This window comes from Nerophis ophidion, linkage group LG20, assembly GCF_033978795.1.
Source record: "Nerophis ophidion isolate RoL-2023_Sa linkage group LG20, RoL_Noph_v1.0, whole genome shotgun sequence".
In the NCBI taxonomy this organism is placed as follows: domain Eukaryota; kingdom Metazoa; phylum Chordata; class Actinopteri; order Syngnathiformes; family Syngnathidae; genus Nerophis; species Nerophis ophidion.
The window spans coordinates 27,445,024-27,464,776 of NC_084630.1; the positions used below are offsets into that span (position 1 = coordinate 27,445,024).

At 38.5% G+C, this 19,753-nt stretch overlaps 1 protein-coding gene across 1 annotated transcript in view; it reads left to right on the plus strand.

Moving 5' to 3' along the window:
• hand2 (heart and neural crest derivatives expressed 2) overlaps positions 1–4,642 on the plus strand; it is a 14,367-nt gene extending 9,725 nt beyond the window's left edge. Inside the window, exon 3 of the mRNA XM_061880250.1 lies at positions 3,225–4,642. Within this exon, the coding sequence (XP_061736234.1) occupies positions 3,225–3,347 (123 nt within the window). The 3' untranslated portion in view covers positions 3,348–4,642. The remainder of the gene's footprint in view (positions 1–3,224) is intronic.
• The last annotated feature ends 15,111 nt before the right edge of the window (positions 4,643–19,753 follow it).

Sequence of the window (19,753 nt, forward strand, 5' to 3'; positions counted from 1 at the left end):
GTCCGTAATATCATCGCTTACGTGCAGTGATTTCTCCAGATTCTCTGAACTTTTTGATGATTTTACGGACCGTAGATGGTAAAATCATTAAATTCCTTGCAATAGCTCGTTGAGAAATGTTGTTCTAAAACTGTTCGACAATTTACTTACAAAATGGTGACCCTCACTCCATCTTTGTTTGTGAATTACTTAGCATTTCACTGAAGCTGCTTTTATACCCAATCATGGCACCCACATGTTCCCAATTAGCCTGCACACCTGTGGGATGTTCCATATAAGTGTTTGATGAGCATTCCTCAACTTTATCAGTATTTATTGCCACCTTTCCCAACTTTTTTGTCACGAGTTGCTGGCATCAAATTCTAAAGTTAATGATTATTTGCAAAAAAAAAGTTTATCAGTGTGAACATCAAATATGTTGTTTTTGTAGCATATTCAACTGAATATGGGTTGAAAGGGATTTGCAAATCATTTTATTCTGTTTATATTTACATCCAACACAATTTCCCAACTCATATGGAAACGGGGTTTGTACATACAGGTTTTGGAGCAACATATGTTGTCATCCAAGCAACATTATCATGGACGTCCCTGCTTATTTCAGCAAAACAATGCCAAGCCACGTGTTACAACAGCGTGGCTTCGTAGTAAAAGAGTGCGGGTAATTTCCTGGCCCGCCTGCAGTCCAGACATGTCTCCCCTCGAAAATTTGTGGCGCATTATGAAGTGTAAAATACGACAGCAGAGACCCCGGACTGTTGAACGACTAAAGCTCTACATAAAACAAGAATGGGAAAGAATTCCACTTTTAAAGCTTCAACAATTAGTTTCCTCAGTTCCCAAACGTTTATTGAGTGTTGTTAAAAGAAAATGTGATGTACCACAGTGGTGAACATGCCCTTTCCCAACTACTTTGGCACTTGTTGCAGCCATGAAATCCTAAGTTAATTATTATTTGCAAAAAAAAATAAAGTTTATGAGTTTGAACATCAAATATCTTGTCTTTGTAGTACATTCATTTGAATTTGGGTTGAAAAGGATTTGCAAATCCTTCTATTCCGTTTATATTTACATCTAACAGAATTTCCCAAATCATATGGAAACAGGGTTTGTACAACTTAAGGATATGCTTTTATAAAAAAAAAAAGTGGATGATGAAGATGATAATATGGAGAAAAATAAATCAGATTATGTAAAAAAAAAAAAAAATGATTTGAATGTTGTCTGTCAATCTGTGTTGGCCCTGCGATGAGGTGGCGACTTGTCCAGGGTGTACACTGCCTTCCGCCCGATTGTAGCTGACATAGTCACGAGCGCCCCCGCGACCCCAAAGGGAATAAGCGGTAATAAATGGATGGATGGATGGATGGTTGATTTATTATTTTAAAGTTTCCATATGGGGAGTTTTTTGTGTTGAAATTGAGTAAACATAAGATCAATTTGAAAGGTAATGCAAATCAATATAAATGACTATTTCATTCATAAAAAAAATAGTTTAAAATATTTGTAAACACGTAAAACACTTAAGACCTTCAGTATATCAGTATGTTAATTAAATAATGGAATGGATTAAGCAAATAATTCTAACAATGTACTAATATGATCCACTTCAAGAAACTCTTCAAACTTAAAGTGTTTACAAAGTACAAAGAATAATCATGATATTATCTGAATTTATTTAATCACTCCTTTCATTTTCTTGATAATCTTATTTATCTCACCATATGAAATATAACTTACTTCACTGATTATTATGTATATATATGTTTTAATTGTTATTTCTTATTGAGTATATTGTGAATAAATTGAGAACAGGAAGTGAAATAAAGTATTAGCAACTGCTATGTAAAGTAAAAGGGGTAGGATTAAATAAACTCTGCTTCTTCCTACTCCTTTTCGAATATGTTGAAAAGAGAAACTGGAAATTGTGATCTATTATGTTGTATTCATGCATGTTCCAAAAAAACTCAAACTCAAAAATAAAAAAAATACATTAAAAATATGAATAACCTTCGATCAATTTATTAGTTTCTTACTATCTTGTTCACAGATAAACAGTAATAATTTGAGAGAAAAAAAGAAGGCTATATTATTATAATCTATCAATATTACATGTGAGTCATATCAGGTTTTAATACTATTTCATTTTCAAATACATTTTTTAATTTATTTATCTCTGGTAATTGTGTTTATTATGTACACATTTGTATCCTGAATGGTGTCCATGTGCATGTAACTTCAATATTGTGAAATGAGTGAAATTAAAGTTAATTCAAATTATATATTAATAACACTTCAGTGCTGTTATGTATGAATTATTATTATTGCTGTAGGTTTTCTGATATATGTATGCCATTAAAACATACATTCATAGTGAAGCTCATTTGACAGCATTGTCTTGATACAAACACGCTTACATTGAGTTTAAGATATAAGAGACATGAGATGTGTATTGGCACTTTTTAAAATTGTTGAACATTATTAGCAGTGAGGAGCAGTAAAATTATAATGCACAGGAAATATTTCAATAAAATAAAGGATACCATTGAGTATATGTAACATTAACATTATAATACTCTCATATTAGTGTTGATTATTATCAGTTTCATCTGTATGCTTGTTAATATGCATTCATTCAAAGTAAAATATTGGTAGCTATAGCACTTCATGGACCTCTGTGATGTTTTTTATGGGTCAATTCATGTCACATGTAAGATTTTACAAATAGTTTAAATTGTTCATGGTAAATTTAATCTTTTTTAGAAAACTTGACACTTTTTGTGTCACACAAATGTACTTTAAATTGAGGCAAACATTTGATACAGTGGCAATTATCAAATAACACATTAGCATTTTTGCTAATGCTATTTGCTATAAAAAAAATATTAAGCCTCACAGTCCCAATATTTTTCTATCTTTTTTTTTTTATATATTAATTGAAAACATGTACTGTAAGAACAGTTGACTTATATTTGACACCCTGTCAAAGAATTAGACTTGTAAAACGGTTTTAAATGATTTTTAATGACAGAAAATAAGCTTTTGGAAATGAGCTAGCTTACCTGACACACCACACCATCTTAGGGAAGCCTTATCCAGATATAGTCTACATGATGTCCCCATTCCAAAATGTATGTTGTTGAATCAAGCTTTTTAGACCAATTTAACTGTGCCTGAGATGTGTGTCTTTATCATAAAAGCAATAATAGTATTTTTGTCTGCAGGTGGATGTCCCCAAAACAGCGCCATCTTCGTCATCGTCTTCATCTTCAGCGCAGGGCGACAAGAAGACAAAAGGAAGGACAGGATGGCCCCAACATGTCTGGGCTCTGGAACTGAAACAGTAGCTGAAACTTGATTTCAGGTCAATTGCACTCACAGGAACTTAAAGTCATCATCTCGTGTCTGGTGTGGATGTCTAACCAAAGGACAGACATTGTAGTCTCCATGGATACTTACGGTGATGTATTTCTACACTTTTCTACTGTCTGGAAAGTCTCCAACTTAAATGTTAAAGAATAAATATACATTCCGTACACTTGGAATTCAATTGAAACCAACTGTCCAAGGTGTGGCCCAAGGGCCATTTTCAGCCTGTAAATTGTTTTTGTTTGGCCCCTTGACATATTGTAACATTGTTAGAAATTTGACAACAATTCGCTTCATCACATACAACGCAAAGCAAAGATGTGGATGTTGTGTGTAACATATATTGACTTACCGTATTTTTTGGAGTATAAGTCGCTCCGGAGTATAAGTCGCACCGGCTGAAAATGCATAATAAAGAAGAAAAAAACATATGTAATTTGCACTAGAGTATAAGTCGCATTTTTTTGGTAAATGTATTTGATAAAATCCATCCATCATCTTCCGCTTATCCGAGGTCGGGTCGCGGGGGCAGCAGCCTAAGCAGGGAAACCCAGACTTCCCTCTCCCCAGCCACTTCGTCTAGCTCTTCCCGGGGGATCCCGAGGCGTTCCCAGGCCAGCCGGGAGACATAGTCTTCCCAACGTGTCCTGGGTCTTCCCCGTGGCCTCCTACCGTTTGGACGTGCCCTAAACACCTCCCTAGGGAGGCGTTCGGGTGGCATCCTGACCAGATGCCCAAACCACCTCATCTGGCTCCTCTCGATGTGAAGGAGCAGCGGCTTTACTTTGAGTCCCTCCCGGATGGCAGAGCTTCTCACCCTATCTCTAAGGGAGAGCCCCGCCACACGGCAGAGGAAACTCATTTCGGCCGCTTGTACCCGTGATCTTATCTTTTCGGTCATGACCCTAGGTGAGGATGGGAATGTAGATCGACCGGTAAATTGAGAGCTTTGCCTTCCGGCTCAGCTCCTTCTTCACCACAACGGATCGGTACAACGTCCGCATTACTGAAGACGCCGCACCGATCCGCCTGTCGATCTCACGATCCACTCTTCCCTCACTCGTGAAAAATACTCCTAGGTATTTGAACTCCTCCACTTGGGGCAGGGTCTCCTCCCCAACCCGGAGATGGCTTTCCACCCTTTTCCGGGCGAGAACCATGTACTCGGACTTGGAGGGGCTGATTCTCATTCCGGTCGCTTCACACTCGGCTGCGAACCGATCCAGTGAGAGCTGAAGATCCCGGTCAGATGAAGCCATCAGGACCACATCATCTGCAAAAAGCAGAGACCTAATCCTGCGGTTACCAAACCGGAACCCCTCAACGCCTTGACTGCGCCTAGAAATTCTGTCCATAAAAGTTATGAACAGAATCGGTGACAAAGGACAGCCTTGGCAGAGTCCAACCCTCACTGGAAATGTGTTCGACTTACTGCCGGCAATGCGGACCAAGCTCTGGCACTGATCGTACAGGGAACGGACCGCCACAATAAGACAGTCCGATACCCCATACTCTCTGAGCACTCCCCACAGGACTTCCCGAGGGACACGGTCGAATGCCTTCTCCAAGTCCACAAAGCACATGTAGACTGGTTGGGCAAACTCCCATGCACCCTCAAGAACCCTGCCGAGAGTATAGAACTGGTCCACAGTTCCACGACCAGGACGAAAACCACACTGTTCCTCCTGAATCCGAGGTTCGACTATCCGACGTAGCCTCCTCTCCAGTACACCTGAATAAACCTTACCGGGAAGGCTGAGAAGTGTGATCCCACGATAGTTGGAACACACCCTCCGGTCCCCCTTCTTAAAGAGAGGAACCACCACCCCGGTCTGCCAATCCAGAGGTACCGCCCCCGATGTCCACGCGATGCTGCAAAGTCTTGTCAACCAAGACAGCCCCACAGCATCCAGAGCCTTAAGGAACCCCGGGCGGATCTCGTCCACCCCTGGGGCCTTGCCACCGAGGAGCTTTTTAACTACCTCAGCGACCTCAGCCCCAGAAATAGGAGAGTCCACCACAGATTCCCCAGGCACTGCTTCCTCATAGGCAGACGTGTTGGTGGGATTGAGGAGGTCTTCGAAGTATTCCTTCCACCTATCCACAACATCCGCAGTTGAGGTCAGCAGAACACCATCCGCACCATACACGGTGTTGATAGTGCACTGCTTCCCCTTCCTGAGGCGGCGTATGGTGGTCCAGAATCGCTTCGAAGCCGTCCGGAAGTCGTTTTCCATGGCTTCCCCGAACTCCTTCCATGTCCGAGTTTTTGCCTCCGCGACCGCTGAAGCTGCACACCGCGTGATAAAATCCAAAACCACAAATAGATATTTGAAATGCAATTTAAAATAAATAAAGAATGGTGAACAACAGGCTGAATAAGTGTACGTTGTATGAGGCATAAATAATGGAATGAGGAGTTGCCTGGTATGTTAACGTAACATACTATGGTAAGAGTCATTCAAATAACTATAACATATAGAACATCCTATACGTTTACCAAACAATCTGTCACTCCTAATCGCTAAATCCGAGGAAATTTTCCTTCTCGATGTCGCTTCTAAACAACTCTGCCAACTCCAAAGATAGACAATGCGTCGCTTCATCGTCAGTTGCAATTCCAATTATTCTGATATACGCCTAGTCACTTTCGTGAATGAGATAAATAATATTATTTGATATTTTACGATTAAGTGTTAATAATTTCACACATAAGTCGCTCCAGAGTATAAGTCGCAGCACCCGGCCCATCCATCCATTCATCCATCTTCTTCCGCTTATCCGAATTCTGGTCGCGGGGGCAGCAGTCTAAGCAGGGAAGCCCAGACTTCCCTCTCCCCAGCCACTTCGTCCAGCTCTTCCCAGGGGATCCCAAGGCGCTCCCAGGCCAGCCGGGAGACATAGTCTTCCCAACGTGTCTTTGGTCTTCCCCGTGGCCTCCTACCAGTTGGACGTGCCCTAAACACCTTCTAGGGAGGCGCTCGGGTGGCATCCTGACCAGATGCCCGAGCCACCTCATCTGGCTCCTCTCGATGTGGAGGAGCAGCGGCTTTACTTTGAGCTCCTCTCGGATGGCAGAGTTTCTCACCCTATCTCTAAGGGAGAGCCCCGCCACCCGGCAGAGGAAACTCATTTCGGCCGCTTATACCCATGATCTCATCCTTTCGGTCGTGACCCAAAGCTCATGACCATAGGTGAGGATGGGAACATGGATGGACCGGTAAATTGAGAGCTTTGCCTTCCGGCTCGGCTCCTTCTTCACCACAGCGGATCGATACAGCGTCCGCATTACTGAAGATGCCGCACCGATCCGCCTGTCCATCTCACGATCCACTCTTCCCCCACTCGTGAACAAGACTCCTAGGTACTTGAACTCCTCCACTTGGGGCAGGGTCTCCTCCCCAACCCGGAGATGGCACTCCACCCTTTTCCGGGCGAGAACCATGGACTCGGACTTGGAGGTGCAGATTCTCATTCCGGTCGCTTCACACTCTGCTGCGAACCGATCCAGTGAGAGCTGAAGATCCTGGCCAGATGAAGCCATCAGGACCACATCATCTACAAAAAGCAGAGACCTAATCCCGCGACCACCAAACCGGAACCCCTCAACGCCTTGACTGTGCCTAGAAATTCTGTCCATAAAAGTGATGAACAGAATCGGTGACAAAGGACAGCCTTGGCGTAGTCCAACCCTCACTGGAAACGTGTCCGACTTACTGCCAGCAATGCGCACCAAGCTCTGACACTGATCATACAGGGAGCGGACCGCCACAATAAGACAGTCCGGTACCCCATACTCTCTGAGCACTCCCCACAGGACTTCCCGAGGGACACAGTCGAATGCCTTCTCCAAGTCCACAAAGCACATGTAGTCTGGTTGGGCAAACTCCCATGCACCCTCAAGAACCCTGCCGAGAGTATTGAGCTGGTCCACAGTTCAACGACCAGGATGAAAACCACCCTGTTCCTTTTGAATCCGAGGTTCGACTATCCGGCGTAGCCTCCTCTCCAGTAAACCTGAATAAACCTTACCGGGAAGGCTGCGGAGTGTGATCCCACGATAGTTGGAACACACCCTCCGGTCCCCCTTCTTAAAGAGAGGGAACACCACCATGGTCTGCCAATCCGGAGGTACCGCCCCCGATGTCCACGCGATGCTGCCAAGTCTTGTCAACCAAGACAGCCCCACAGCATCCAGAGCCTTAAGGAACTCCGGGCGGATCTCATCTACCCCCGGGACCTTGCCGCCGAGGAGCTTTTTAACTACCTCAGCCCCAGAAATAGGAGAGCCCACCACAGATTCCCCAGGCACCGCTTTCTCATAGGAAGACGTGTTGGTGGGATTGAGGAGGTCTACGAAGTATTCCCTCCACAACATCCACAGTCGAAGTCAGCAGAACACCATCCGCACCATACACGGTGTTGACATTGCACTGCTTCCCTTTCCTGAGGCGGCGTATGGTGGTCCAGAATCGCTTCGAGTACGTCTGGAAGCCGTTTTCCATGGCTTCCTCGAACTCCTCCCATGTCCGAGTTTTTGCCTCCGCGACCGCTAAAGCTGCACACCGCTTGTTCCGTCGGTACCCGTCCACTGCCTCCGGAGTCCTATGAGCCAAACTATGAAAAAAACTGTGACTTATAATCTGAAAAATACGGTACATTAGATTGCTTTTAGTATCTTAGATACAAAAGGTATTAAAGTGACTCTGTGCGTTCTTAATTTTTTGGTGTACCGCACACACTTGAAAGAGTTTGGACAACCCTAGCCTAACATAGGACCAGTGTCCACTGCAGAGGACGCATGCTGGTTCTCAGGTGTATAAGTCAGGGGCGTCCAGTGTGGGCCACAGGGCATTTTTGCCCTGCACTTTGTTTTTTATGGGGCCAATTTTTATTGTCCCTATACCAACAAAAGGGGATAATTTAAGAAAAAAATCTTGAAATGATGATATAAATACTATTAGCTAGACAAGCCCTTGAAAAACCAAAATTGTAAGGAATAAAAAAAAAAAATGCTGAATCCACACATGATTTGATTTACGACATTTCATGAAAGTTTCACAGAACATCCACTCATAACTTTTTTAGCGATATTACAAACAAACAGACAAGCAACTCCCTGGCTGAGGCAATAAATTGCCAAGTCCCTCCGTGTTTGTTTTGTTTGTATGTCACTTCCAAACAAGCTGCAAGCTCGTCTTAGTCGTCTGTGTTATAACATGGGCTGTGTTTTATTTGTATGTCTAGAATATGTGAGGGACAATACAAAAAAAATACCCGCAGGACCCAAATGGTCGCACTTTGGACACCCCTGGCTCAAGTATCTTCTTGTTTACTAAGAAATGAGAGTGAACAAATTTGATTGGTGATCGTTTGACACATTCATCCAGGGCCTCATAAATAACACCACTTACACACGGACACACACGCACGCACGCACACACACGCACACACAAGCACGCACACACACACACACACACACACAGGCCAGCTGGCTCTCAGTTTTATTTAACTTGATATATTTATGTGCAATGTGGCCAACAGGACGAGCCAATCTACCACTCCACTGAATGCCAAAATAAAAAATACACGGTGTCCCTTAAGTCTAGACATATAAAACACACTTATAATATAAAATTATACACAATAATACTTTAATGTGTATTTATTCAATACATAAAATACTAATTACTGTTAATAATACAATAAAATAAATAAATTAAATGAATGAAATATGATTATTTAAAAATAATCATTAAAACATATGACCTAGTAAATAAATATTCAAAATGTATAATTTATTAAACATAAGAAAACATGTATATATTATATTATGTGTATGTATTGAAATATATATTTGTAAATTCCTATTGGCCTTTGTGTCCAGACTTCAGGGATGCCCTGTACTTAAATGTTTGTCATGGTTACACCAGAAGGTGTTTGTGAAGTCTTTGTGTTTTTGTACTGTCTGAGCTGTAAATAGATGTCGTGACAGCACACGGTCTGTGTTGTGGAATGTAAATAATAATATTATTAATAATAATAATAATGTTAAGTGTATAGGATGTAATCTGTGTCATGAATTTAATAAACCAACAAGTGTTTACATGTTAACTTTTCTCATGTCGTTAAACTATTTTTGTTTTTAAATTGCATCACAAATAAGGCAAATCAAAGTAATTTGCTTAACGCTGTCTTTCCTTCAACTTTGGATTCATATTAATCAAAACAATAAAACTTGAGTAAGCGCGCCAGAATACGGAGGGTTTCAGTTACTGACTTGAGGTCTTCACTTATGGTCTCTTTGTCGCCCAAAATTTTTGTTGTTAGTCTTGTAGTCTGTTCCAATCTTGTGCATGCCTGTGGTCCTTTTGACAGCTCTTTGGTCTTGCCCATAGTGGTGTGGAGGTTTGAAGGGAAGAGACAGTTTTTTTTTATTCCCATAATGGATGGACCGGGTTAAAGTTAAAATATCTTAATTTCTTCACTCTGCATGTATAACCCACTAGAATTGGGGACATTCCATTTTTAATTATCTTCAAAACTAAACGGGACATAAAAGTTCTTGAATTTTATTAAGGGTGTTATAAGTTGGATTCATATTTTTGTGTACTTTTTTTGCTCAAATGTCTCAATAAACTTCAGTCCTAAAGAAATCAAGCGAAATCAAGCATGAAATGACTTTTTTTTTTTTTTAATTTTTATGTTGACTATTTTGATCAGATAATGTCATAAGTTTAAATTAGTAAAATAACTAATGTTATGCAATTGTATACTAATTGAATTGATCACAAGTCATCTAAAGGGTTATAATTAAATAAAAAACATTACCTGTTTGGTGTTATTGCTTAAGGCTGTAGTTGACTGAGAAATTTGAGCAAAAAAAGTAAAACAAAAACACACACAAAAAAATCTAATATGTTTGTATGCCCTTTAAAAAGGGACTTAAATGGGGTATATTGCTGAATAACTGCCAGTGTATCAAACACCTGTAAAATAATTGGACATTGAACTTTTTTATTTGAATATTTAACATGAAAAAACCCCTCTTTGGGAAAAGTTATGTATAATGGACTAACACATACTGTATATTATGGCCAAATTTCAGCAAAAATGTATTGGGAGGACAAAAAATACCACATTTGTCCCCTGAGGATTAATTTATAAGTCAATAAGTATATTTGCACAATTAGAAGCTTAAATTGATTGAGCTACTGCTACACTTTTTGTTTGGACAAACGTTTTTTTGTGGAAACAAGAACAGGCTAGAACTGTTTTCGAAGTGTTTGCAAGAGACATTTTTCTTTTTTTACTACAAAGCGGATAAATACTGTATAATTTTGTCTGTTAATGTGATGATGCCGTTTTAAGCCTGAAAATATAAGCATTTAAAAACTTAAAATACAGATACTACACATAAGGGACGGCGTGGTGCAGTGGGAGAGTGGCCGTACGCAACCCGAGGGTCCCTGGTTCAAATCCCACCTAGTACCAACCTCGTCACGTCCGTTGTGTCCTGAGCAAGACACTTCACCCTTGCTCCTGATGGGTGCTGGTTGGCGCCTTGCAAGGCAGCTCCCTCCATCAGTGTGTGAATGTGTGTGTGAATGGGTAAATGTGGAAGTAGTGTCAAAGCGCTTTGAGTACCTTGAAGGTAGAAAAGCGCTATACAAGTACAACCCATTTATCATTTATTTATTTATATCCTGTGTTTGACTGGTGACCAATTCAGTGTCTCAACCAAAATCAACTGGTAAAGACCGCATAAAAGACTCTGCAAACTAAATTAATCTATTTTATGGAAAAAAGTTTGGATTTGGTTGCAATTGCCATGGATGAGGTCACATACCACCCCTTGTAAAAGCACCCCAAAATGGTTGCTTCTAACCAAAATGGCTGACATCCTGTGCTTTTTCCGAATCGTGGTCTTTTGTAGGTCTACCCATGCTAGACATCCCAACATGCGCCATGTTGCTTCACAGTGGTGAGTGTTAGCATGTCACACGCCTGTCCCTTTTTCTATGCATTCTAAATAGTAAAAAACTGCTAGTAAGAGGCGGCAAACAATGCAGGTAAAAGGGAACTATTTTGCCAATAATGTCCTCTGAAATCCATCCAGAAACCCTTCAACAATGTTTTATACATCCAAAGAGGTTCATTATCATAATTTTGTATTTCTACAGTGTTTTGTAAATTGTACAGGATTGCTTGTTATTTTTATTGGATAGTAGTCTACCTTAATTGTTAGTTCAATTGTGTTATTTATTTTACCCCATATTTGTTGCCAAAACTGCACCTTAAGTTGGAGTCTTTAATCTCGTTATATGCAAAAATAATGACAATAAAGTCTATTCTATTCTATTCTATTAGGTCTTCAAAAAAATTATGTAATTTGTTCTTCTTATAGCCAGACCACGTGTATTTACTTACGTACCTGATGGTTTTAGCTGTTGCCTTCCTCAGAGCATGTGAAATAAAGCGTCTTATACATGCTGTAAGTGTGTATGTAACGTAGTACCAGGCACATTCATGATAACATTTAGTATTTACAGGATTTTGGTCATTTTAAGTGTTACCGTCATTTTAAAAATTAACCGTCATTTATGTCCCGGTACATTTAGACTTAGACTGAGACAATCTTTCATGATCCACAAGGAAAATTGTTTCACACAGTAGCTCAGTTACCAAGGATGGAAATGATAAGGATGGAAAGGATAATGCACACAAGGACACAAAAAGAAGGCGAAAACAAAAGGTATTAAGTACACTGCAAAAACTGAAATCTAAGTAAGATTAAATATCTCAAATTAGGGTGATATTTGCTTATTTTCTGTCTGATATAATTCTTCTCACTAAGCAGATTTTATGTTAGAGTGTTTTACTTGTTTTAAGGGTTTTGGTCTTAAATCAGGTTTGGGCAATTATTTTGACTCGGGAGGCCAAATTTAGAGAAAAAAATGTGTCTGAGGCTCGGTATTATTTTTAGGAACACTAATACAAAACCTCACAATAATGTCTGATTGAATGCTAAAAACGTTATGACAGACCGCCTTAAAAAGCGGAATGGAATTTCACATTTATTTACTGAATGGGACCCCCAGAATGTACATGAAAATAAAGAATGTGGTATTTACAATATTAACTATGATGGATAAAACACTAAATATTGACAACATATGAATGTCACACCCCCTCTCCATCCACATACATATTTTACAATCAATAAAAATGCAACAAACACAGCAGAATATGGACAGCAAGGGTAAAAAAAAAAAAACACCTACTATTTGATACATCTTATACATCCCTAATCTTTGGAACTTTCTTATAAAAATCTCCTTCCACATCTGTCCCTGACACCCGCATTTCAGGCTCTGGAAACACTCTGTGGAAACGCTCCCCACCCACACTGCTTGGTGCCTCGTCTGACCTGCTCTGACTTACATTACCATAGTAACTAATTAGATAACAAAAGTAACTAATTAGATGACCATAGTAACTAGTATATCAGGCAAAAGTGCAGATTCCAACCATTGGAATAATTTGTGTAGTTGAAGACTTACGGTCATTAGAAAACATCACTGCACATCATAATGGTAGCTGCACTTTCCAGCTTTAAAGATGTAAAAAAAAAATGATTTGGGAATGTCCAGATTGAAAAGCTTAAAGGGCCGCATGTGGCCCCCGGGCCTTAATTTGCTCAGGTATGTCCTAAATGATTTCAGTAAGATATTACAGCTTGTTGCTGAGATTTTATGACCTATATTGAGTAAAACATGCTTGGAACTATAGAACAGTGGTTCTTAACCCGGGTGAGTCGGCCTCAGGGGTTCGGCGGAGCCTCCGCCACGGAGGTAAAGACACATCCGACTTATCGTGTAAATAAAAACTTCTCCCTATCGGCGTATGGATACACCCAAACAATGTTCCCTCTTTTTGATAGATTGATTGAAACTTTTCCTAGTAAAAGATTACATAGGAAGAGAATACATTATATGAGACAGTTTACACCCGGCCTGGGCAATTATTTTAACTCGGGTGCCACATCGAGAGAAAAAAATGTGTCTGGGGGCCGGTACGTTTATTTTTAGGAACACTAATACAAAAACCTCTACAATAATGTCTGACTGAATACTAAAAATGTTATGACAGAACGCCTTCAAAAACGTATTGGAATTTTAAATTTTTGTATGAACGATAAAACACTAAATATTGTCAAAATATAAACAACACACCATCATTCGATCAACATATTTAACAATCAAGTGAAACGCAACAAAAATGCAACAAACAGTGAAATATGAACACGAAGGGTACTAAATAAACCCACCTACAATCTGATATATCTGATATTTGCTGGATTTACCCCAGGGATCAATTAAGTACTTTCTATTCTATTCTATTCTATATATCACTAAGCTTTAGAACTTTGTTGTGAAAATTTCTTTCCTCGTCAGTGGAAACGCTTCCCGCCCACACTGCTTGGTGCCTCGTCTGAGCGGCTGTGACTTACATTATCATAGTAACTAATTAGATGACCATAGTAAGTAATTAGATTACCATAGTAACTAATTAGATGACCATAGTAACTAGGGCTGCGAATCTTTGGGTGTCCCACGATTCGATTCAATATCGATTCTAGGGGTCACGATTCAATAATATATCGATGTTTTTCGATTCAATGCGATTCTCTTTTCAAAAACGATTCTGTATTCATTCAATACATAGGATTTCAGCAGGATCTACCCCAGTCTGCTGACATGCTAGCAGAGTAGTAAATTAAAAAAAAATTTAAAAAAAGCTTTTATAATTGTAAAAGACAATGTTTTATCAACTTATTGCAATAATGTAAATTTGTTTTAACTATTAAACAAACCAAAAATATGACTTATTTTATCTTTCTGTAAATATTGTACACAGTGTGTTGTCAAGCTTATGAGATGCGATGCAAGTGTAAGCCACTGTGACACTATTGTTCTTTTTTTTTATTTTTATAAATGTCTAATGATAATGTCAATGAAGGATTTTTAATCACTGCTTTGCTGAAATTATAACTAATATTGATACTGTTGTTGATAATATTCATTTTGATGTCACTACTTTTGGTTTGTTCTGTGTCGTGTTTGTGTCTCCTCAATTGCTCTGTTTATTGCAGTTCTGAGTGTTGATGGGTCAGGTTTGGTTTTGGAATTGGATTGCATTGTTATGGTATTGCTGTGTATTATTTTGTTGGATTGATAAAAAAATAAAAATTATAGATTAAAAAAAAAAAGAGAATCGATTCTGAATCGCACAACGTGAGAGTCGCGATTCATATTCATATCGATTTTTTTCCCACATCCCTAATAGTAACTGGTATATCATCCATAAGTGCAGATTCTTACCTTCGAAAGACTTAGTATTAGGGGTGTAACGGTACGTGTATTTGTATTGAACCGTTTTGGTACGGAGGTTTTGGTTCAGTTTGGAGGTGTACTGAACGAGTAGACATGCTAGCAGCTAGCAGGTTAGGACAACATGTTAAAGCCTGAGCTGGAAGACCCTCCTGCCTCGTTAAGATCTCCCGTTTGGGAAGACTTTTGCTGCGCGATACAACAATGGAGGACGGAGGTTTGCCAAGCTTGTTCAGCGGCTGCTTCTGACAACACGTCAAACATGTGTTGCACCTTTCCTGCTTCCGGCTCCCATAGTGTCTCCCTTGAAGTGAAGTGAAGTGAATTATATTTATATAGCGCTTTTCTCAAGTGACTCAAAGCGCTTTACATAGTGACACCCAATAGCTAAGTTACATTTAAACCAGTGTGGGTGGCACTGGGAGCAGATGGGTAAAGTGTCTTGCCCAAAGACACAACGACAGTAACTAGAATGGCACAAGCGGGAATCGAACCTGCAACCCTCAAGTTGCTGGCACGGCTACTTTACCAAACGAGCTATGCCGCCTCAACCCTTCACTCTACCTGGCAGTGGGTCTCCTCAGCTCCGCACTCCAGGGTAAATGAAGAGTCCAGCGATTAGTTGCAAATCGGGACTTTATTGAGGTCTTGCACACAGCCAATCCAACAAAACACTAGCCACTCCTGCGCTCTACCGCTCCCTCACTTCGCTCACCCGCACACTCACTGATGTTACATGCTGTCACATATTAAAGGGCCACACACACACACATACGCTACTCTCATAACCCAGTGGTTCTCAACCTTTTTTCAGTGATGTACCCCCTGTGAAAATTTTTTTAATTCAAGTACCCCCTAATCAGAGCAAAGCATTTTTGGTTGAAAAAAACAGATAAAGAAAGTAAAATACAGCACTTTGTCATCAGTTTCTGATTTATTAAATTGTATAACAGTGCAAAATATTGCTCATTTGTAGTTGTCTTTCTTGAACTATTTTGAAAGAAAGATATGAAAATAACTAAAAACTTTTTGAAAAATAAACAAGTGATTCAATTATAAATAAAGATTTCTACACATAGAAGTAATCATTAACTTAAAGTGTCCTCTTTGGGGATTGTAATAGAGATCCATCTGGATTCATGAACTTAATTCTAAACATTTCTTCACAAAAAAGAAATCTTTAACATCTATATTTATGGAAAATGTCCACAAAAAACGACGGACGGTGTTGATGAACGTGGACCTTGACTTAAACAAGTTGAAAAATTTATTGGGGTGTTATAATTTAGTGGTCAATTGTATGCACTGTACTATGCAATCTACTAATAAAAGTCTCAATCAATCAATCAATCAAAAAAAAGCACTTTTTATGTAGAAAGGTTTTGTTAAGAAACCATTCTGAGCCTTAACTTATTTAGTTTTTATTTTATATATGTTATTTGTGTATTATCCCTGTCAATGGACCCTGTGTGTATATGTATGTTATGCCATTGTTTACAGATTTGGTAAATAAATAACCAAAAAAATGTATATTTTGTTGTTTTCTTACTGTACCGAAAATAAACAGAACCGTGACCTCTAAACCGAGGTACGTAATGAAACAAAATTTTAGTGTACCGTTACACCCCTACTTAGTATAGTCGAAGACTTACGGTCATTAAAAAACATCACTGCACATCATAATGGCAGCTACACTTTCAATCTTAAAGATCTAAAAAAAATATTTAGGGGTATCCAGCGGGCCAGATTGAAAAGCTCAACGGGCCGCATGTGGCCCCCGGGCCTTAATTTGCCCATGTTTAGTTTACACAGTGTAGTACATTGTCCATACAATTGACCACTAAATAGTAACACCCGAATAAGTTTTTGAACTTGTTTAAGTTGGGGTCCACGTTAATCAATTCATGGTAATGTGTGTAATTTGTTGTGAGTTCATGCACTGTGTTGGTTTTGTACTTTGAACAAGGTGATGTTCATGCACGGTTCATTTTGTACACCAGTACAAAAAAAAACATATAGCTTTTTCTTGAATTTGAAAAGAAAAACATTTTATTTTTCATTAAAGAAGGGTTCGGTGAATGTTGGAGGTACCAAACTGGTGGGGTTCGGTACCTCCAACAACGTTAAGAACCACTGAGCTAGAATATCAACTGTTGCAAAGCTGTGCCATCGACACTTACAAGTGTAAAACTACTTTTTGAAAGTAATAATTTCTTATTTCAAGCAACAACAAAAAAAATCATGACTTTGACTCAATTGTGTCTCATAAATAAAACAGATGTCATACAAATGAACATACTAATATAGTAGTACAGTTGTTATTAGTGAGAATAGTCTTATTTTAAGGTATTTTTGGGGTTCATTGAGGATAGCTAATGTTACTTGTTTTAGAAAGTCTTGACAAGCCAAATTTTCTTGTTCTACTGGCAGATAATTTTGCTTAGTTCAAATAAAATACCACTAATTTTTGTATTTTTTTTCTTGTTTTTGAACACTGACTTTTTGCAGTGTAGACTTAAAAATGTACCATAGAACAGAATAGAATGTACTTTATTGATCCCTGGGGGAAATCCAGCCATTGTAGCAATATAAAATAAAACATATATGTAATATTTACACATTATATATACAGTATATAATATAAATTGGTATATTATATTATGATATTATATTATCATATAATATAAACATTATATAACAAATCCCAATTACCGTGTACAATATTACAGTAAATGTAAAAGCTGCAGCAAAAAATAAAGTGCAGCATAAAATAAAGAGTACATCCAGCGGAAAATATACATATCAACAAAGAGATGGATAGAGGTAGCTAACATTTATTTAAATGATTTAATGTATTTGAACGGTAGCATTCGTTACTGTGTGTTCTGTGAATTTATTCATCTATTTATTTGTATTTATTTGCAGACAATTTATTATGACATTATTGTTTCTTTTGTTAATATCGGAGTTCGTTTTGCAAAATGGTAATCCATAGAAGTATACGGTTTATGGATAGGTAGCCACAGTTAAAATATACATCATCATATAATATACAAAATTCAGTAGAATACAATTCATTTCTAAAATCTACCCATTTAGTCAATAATAGTGTGTTTTCTACCACTATCATTATCACTTATCAATTGGTAAACAGAAAGATAAAACAGTGACTTACTGTATAATGTCTACTCTCACTGCACTGCAAAAACAAGAAAAAAATATATATACAAAAATGAAAGTTATTTTATTTGAATTAAGCAAAATTATCTGCCAATAGAATAAGAAAATTCGGCTTGTCAAGACTTTCTAAAACAAGTAAAATTAGCTAACCTCAATGAACCCAAAAATACCTTAAAACAAGTATATTCTCACTAATAACAAGTGCACTTTTCTTGGTAGAAAAAAAATGACACCTTTTTGCTCAATATATTAAAACATATTCTTAAATTAAGTGAATGCTAGTGCCATTATCTTGACATATTGATATGTGCTTGGCATCATGATTTTTTTTTTCATGCTTGAAGTAAGAAATTATTTCTTTAAAAAAGTAGTTTCATACTTGTGAGTGTTGATGACACAGCTTTGCAACAGTTGATATTCTAGTTCCAAGCATGTTTTACTCAATATAGGTCATCAAATCTCAGCAACAATCTGTAATATTTTACTGAGATCATTCAGGACCAAAACCCTTAAAACAAGTAAAACACTCTGACATCAAATCTGCTTAGTGAGAAGAATTATGTTATGAGACAAAAAATAAGCAAATATCACCTTTATTTGAGGTATTTATCCATCCATCCATTTTCTACCGCTTATTCCCTTTCGGGGTCGCGGGGGGCGCTGGCGCCTATCTCAGCTACAATCGGGCGGAAGGCGGGGTACACCTTGGACAAGTCGCCAAATTTCTGTTTTTGCTGTGTGGGATGCGGACCGATGGGATATTGTATTTTTCAGCGCCTGTGCTCTCCTTGAACTGGTAAATTCAGAATAGTCCTCACTCCTCTGATTAAAAAAATAAATAAATAAATAAATGCTTCCGAGCAATGTTGCGATGGGTTTATGCTGCATTCCACTCATAGAGAACCAGAGTTGAGAAAAACAAAACCGTCCAGTAAGCCAAAACCTGGTGATTGTAACAAGGGAAAGCCAGAAGTGAAACTATATATATGTGCTATATCTGTGTTTGCATGTATTGTTTCCAATAGACCTGGCATTGTCATCATCTTGTAACATAAATAGTTAGAACGCAGCGTACATTCCTCACCTCTCTGCTCACACGTCCTGTTCCTTCCACTGTGCACTTCACTGCTGATCATGACGGATCGCTAAGCTGCAAGAGAAATTCTCCCTGCAATAATAGCAAAACATCTGGCAGCCATTACATTGTGCATGTCCTCCCCTTTCCCTGCTCTTGCCTTCTTTACAGCTTTCCAGACATTTTGTCTCTGCGTTTTTGTCCTTCATAAGGTGGCGCCATTTCTACCTACTGTATATTTGTCTGTTTTGTTGTTCCTGACCTCATGGTGAACAATCAGTGACACTGTGCACATAAACCATTGTATTAATATATAATACATAACAATAATAATAACAATATGTTACATATATACTGTATATATGTATAAATGTACTAATACCTATATATATACAGTACAGGCCAAAAGCTTGAACAAACCTTCTCATTTCAATATGTTTTCTTTATTTTCATGGCTATTTACATTGTAGATTGTCACTGAAGGCATCAAAACTATGAATGAACACATGAAAACTGAAAACATGTTTTTATATTCTAGTTTTTTCAAAATAGACACCCTTTGCTCTGATTTCTGTTTTGCACACTCTTGGTATTCTCTCGACGAGTTTCAAGAGGTTGTCACCTGAAATGGTTTTTACTTCACAGGTGTCATAGTTTGGATGCCTTCAGTGACAATCTACAATATAAATAGTCATGAAAATGAAGAAAACACATTGAAATTAGGTTTGTCCAAACT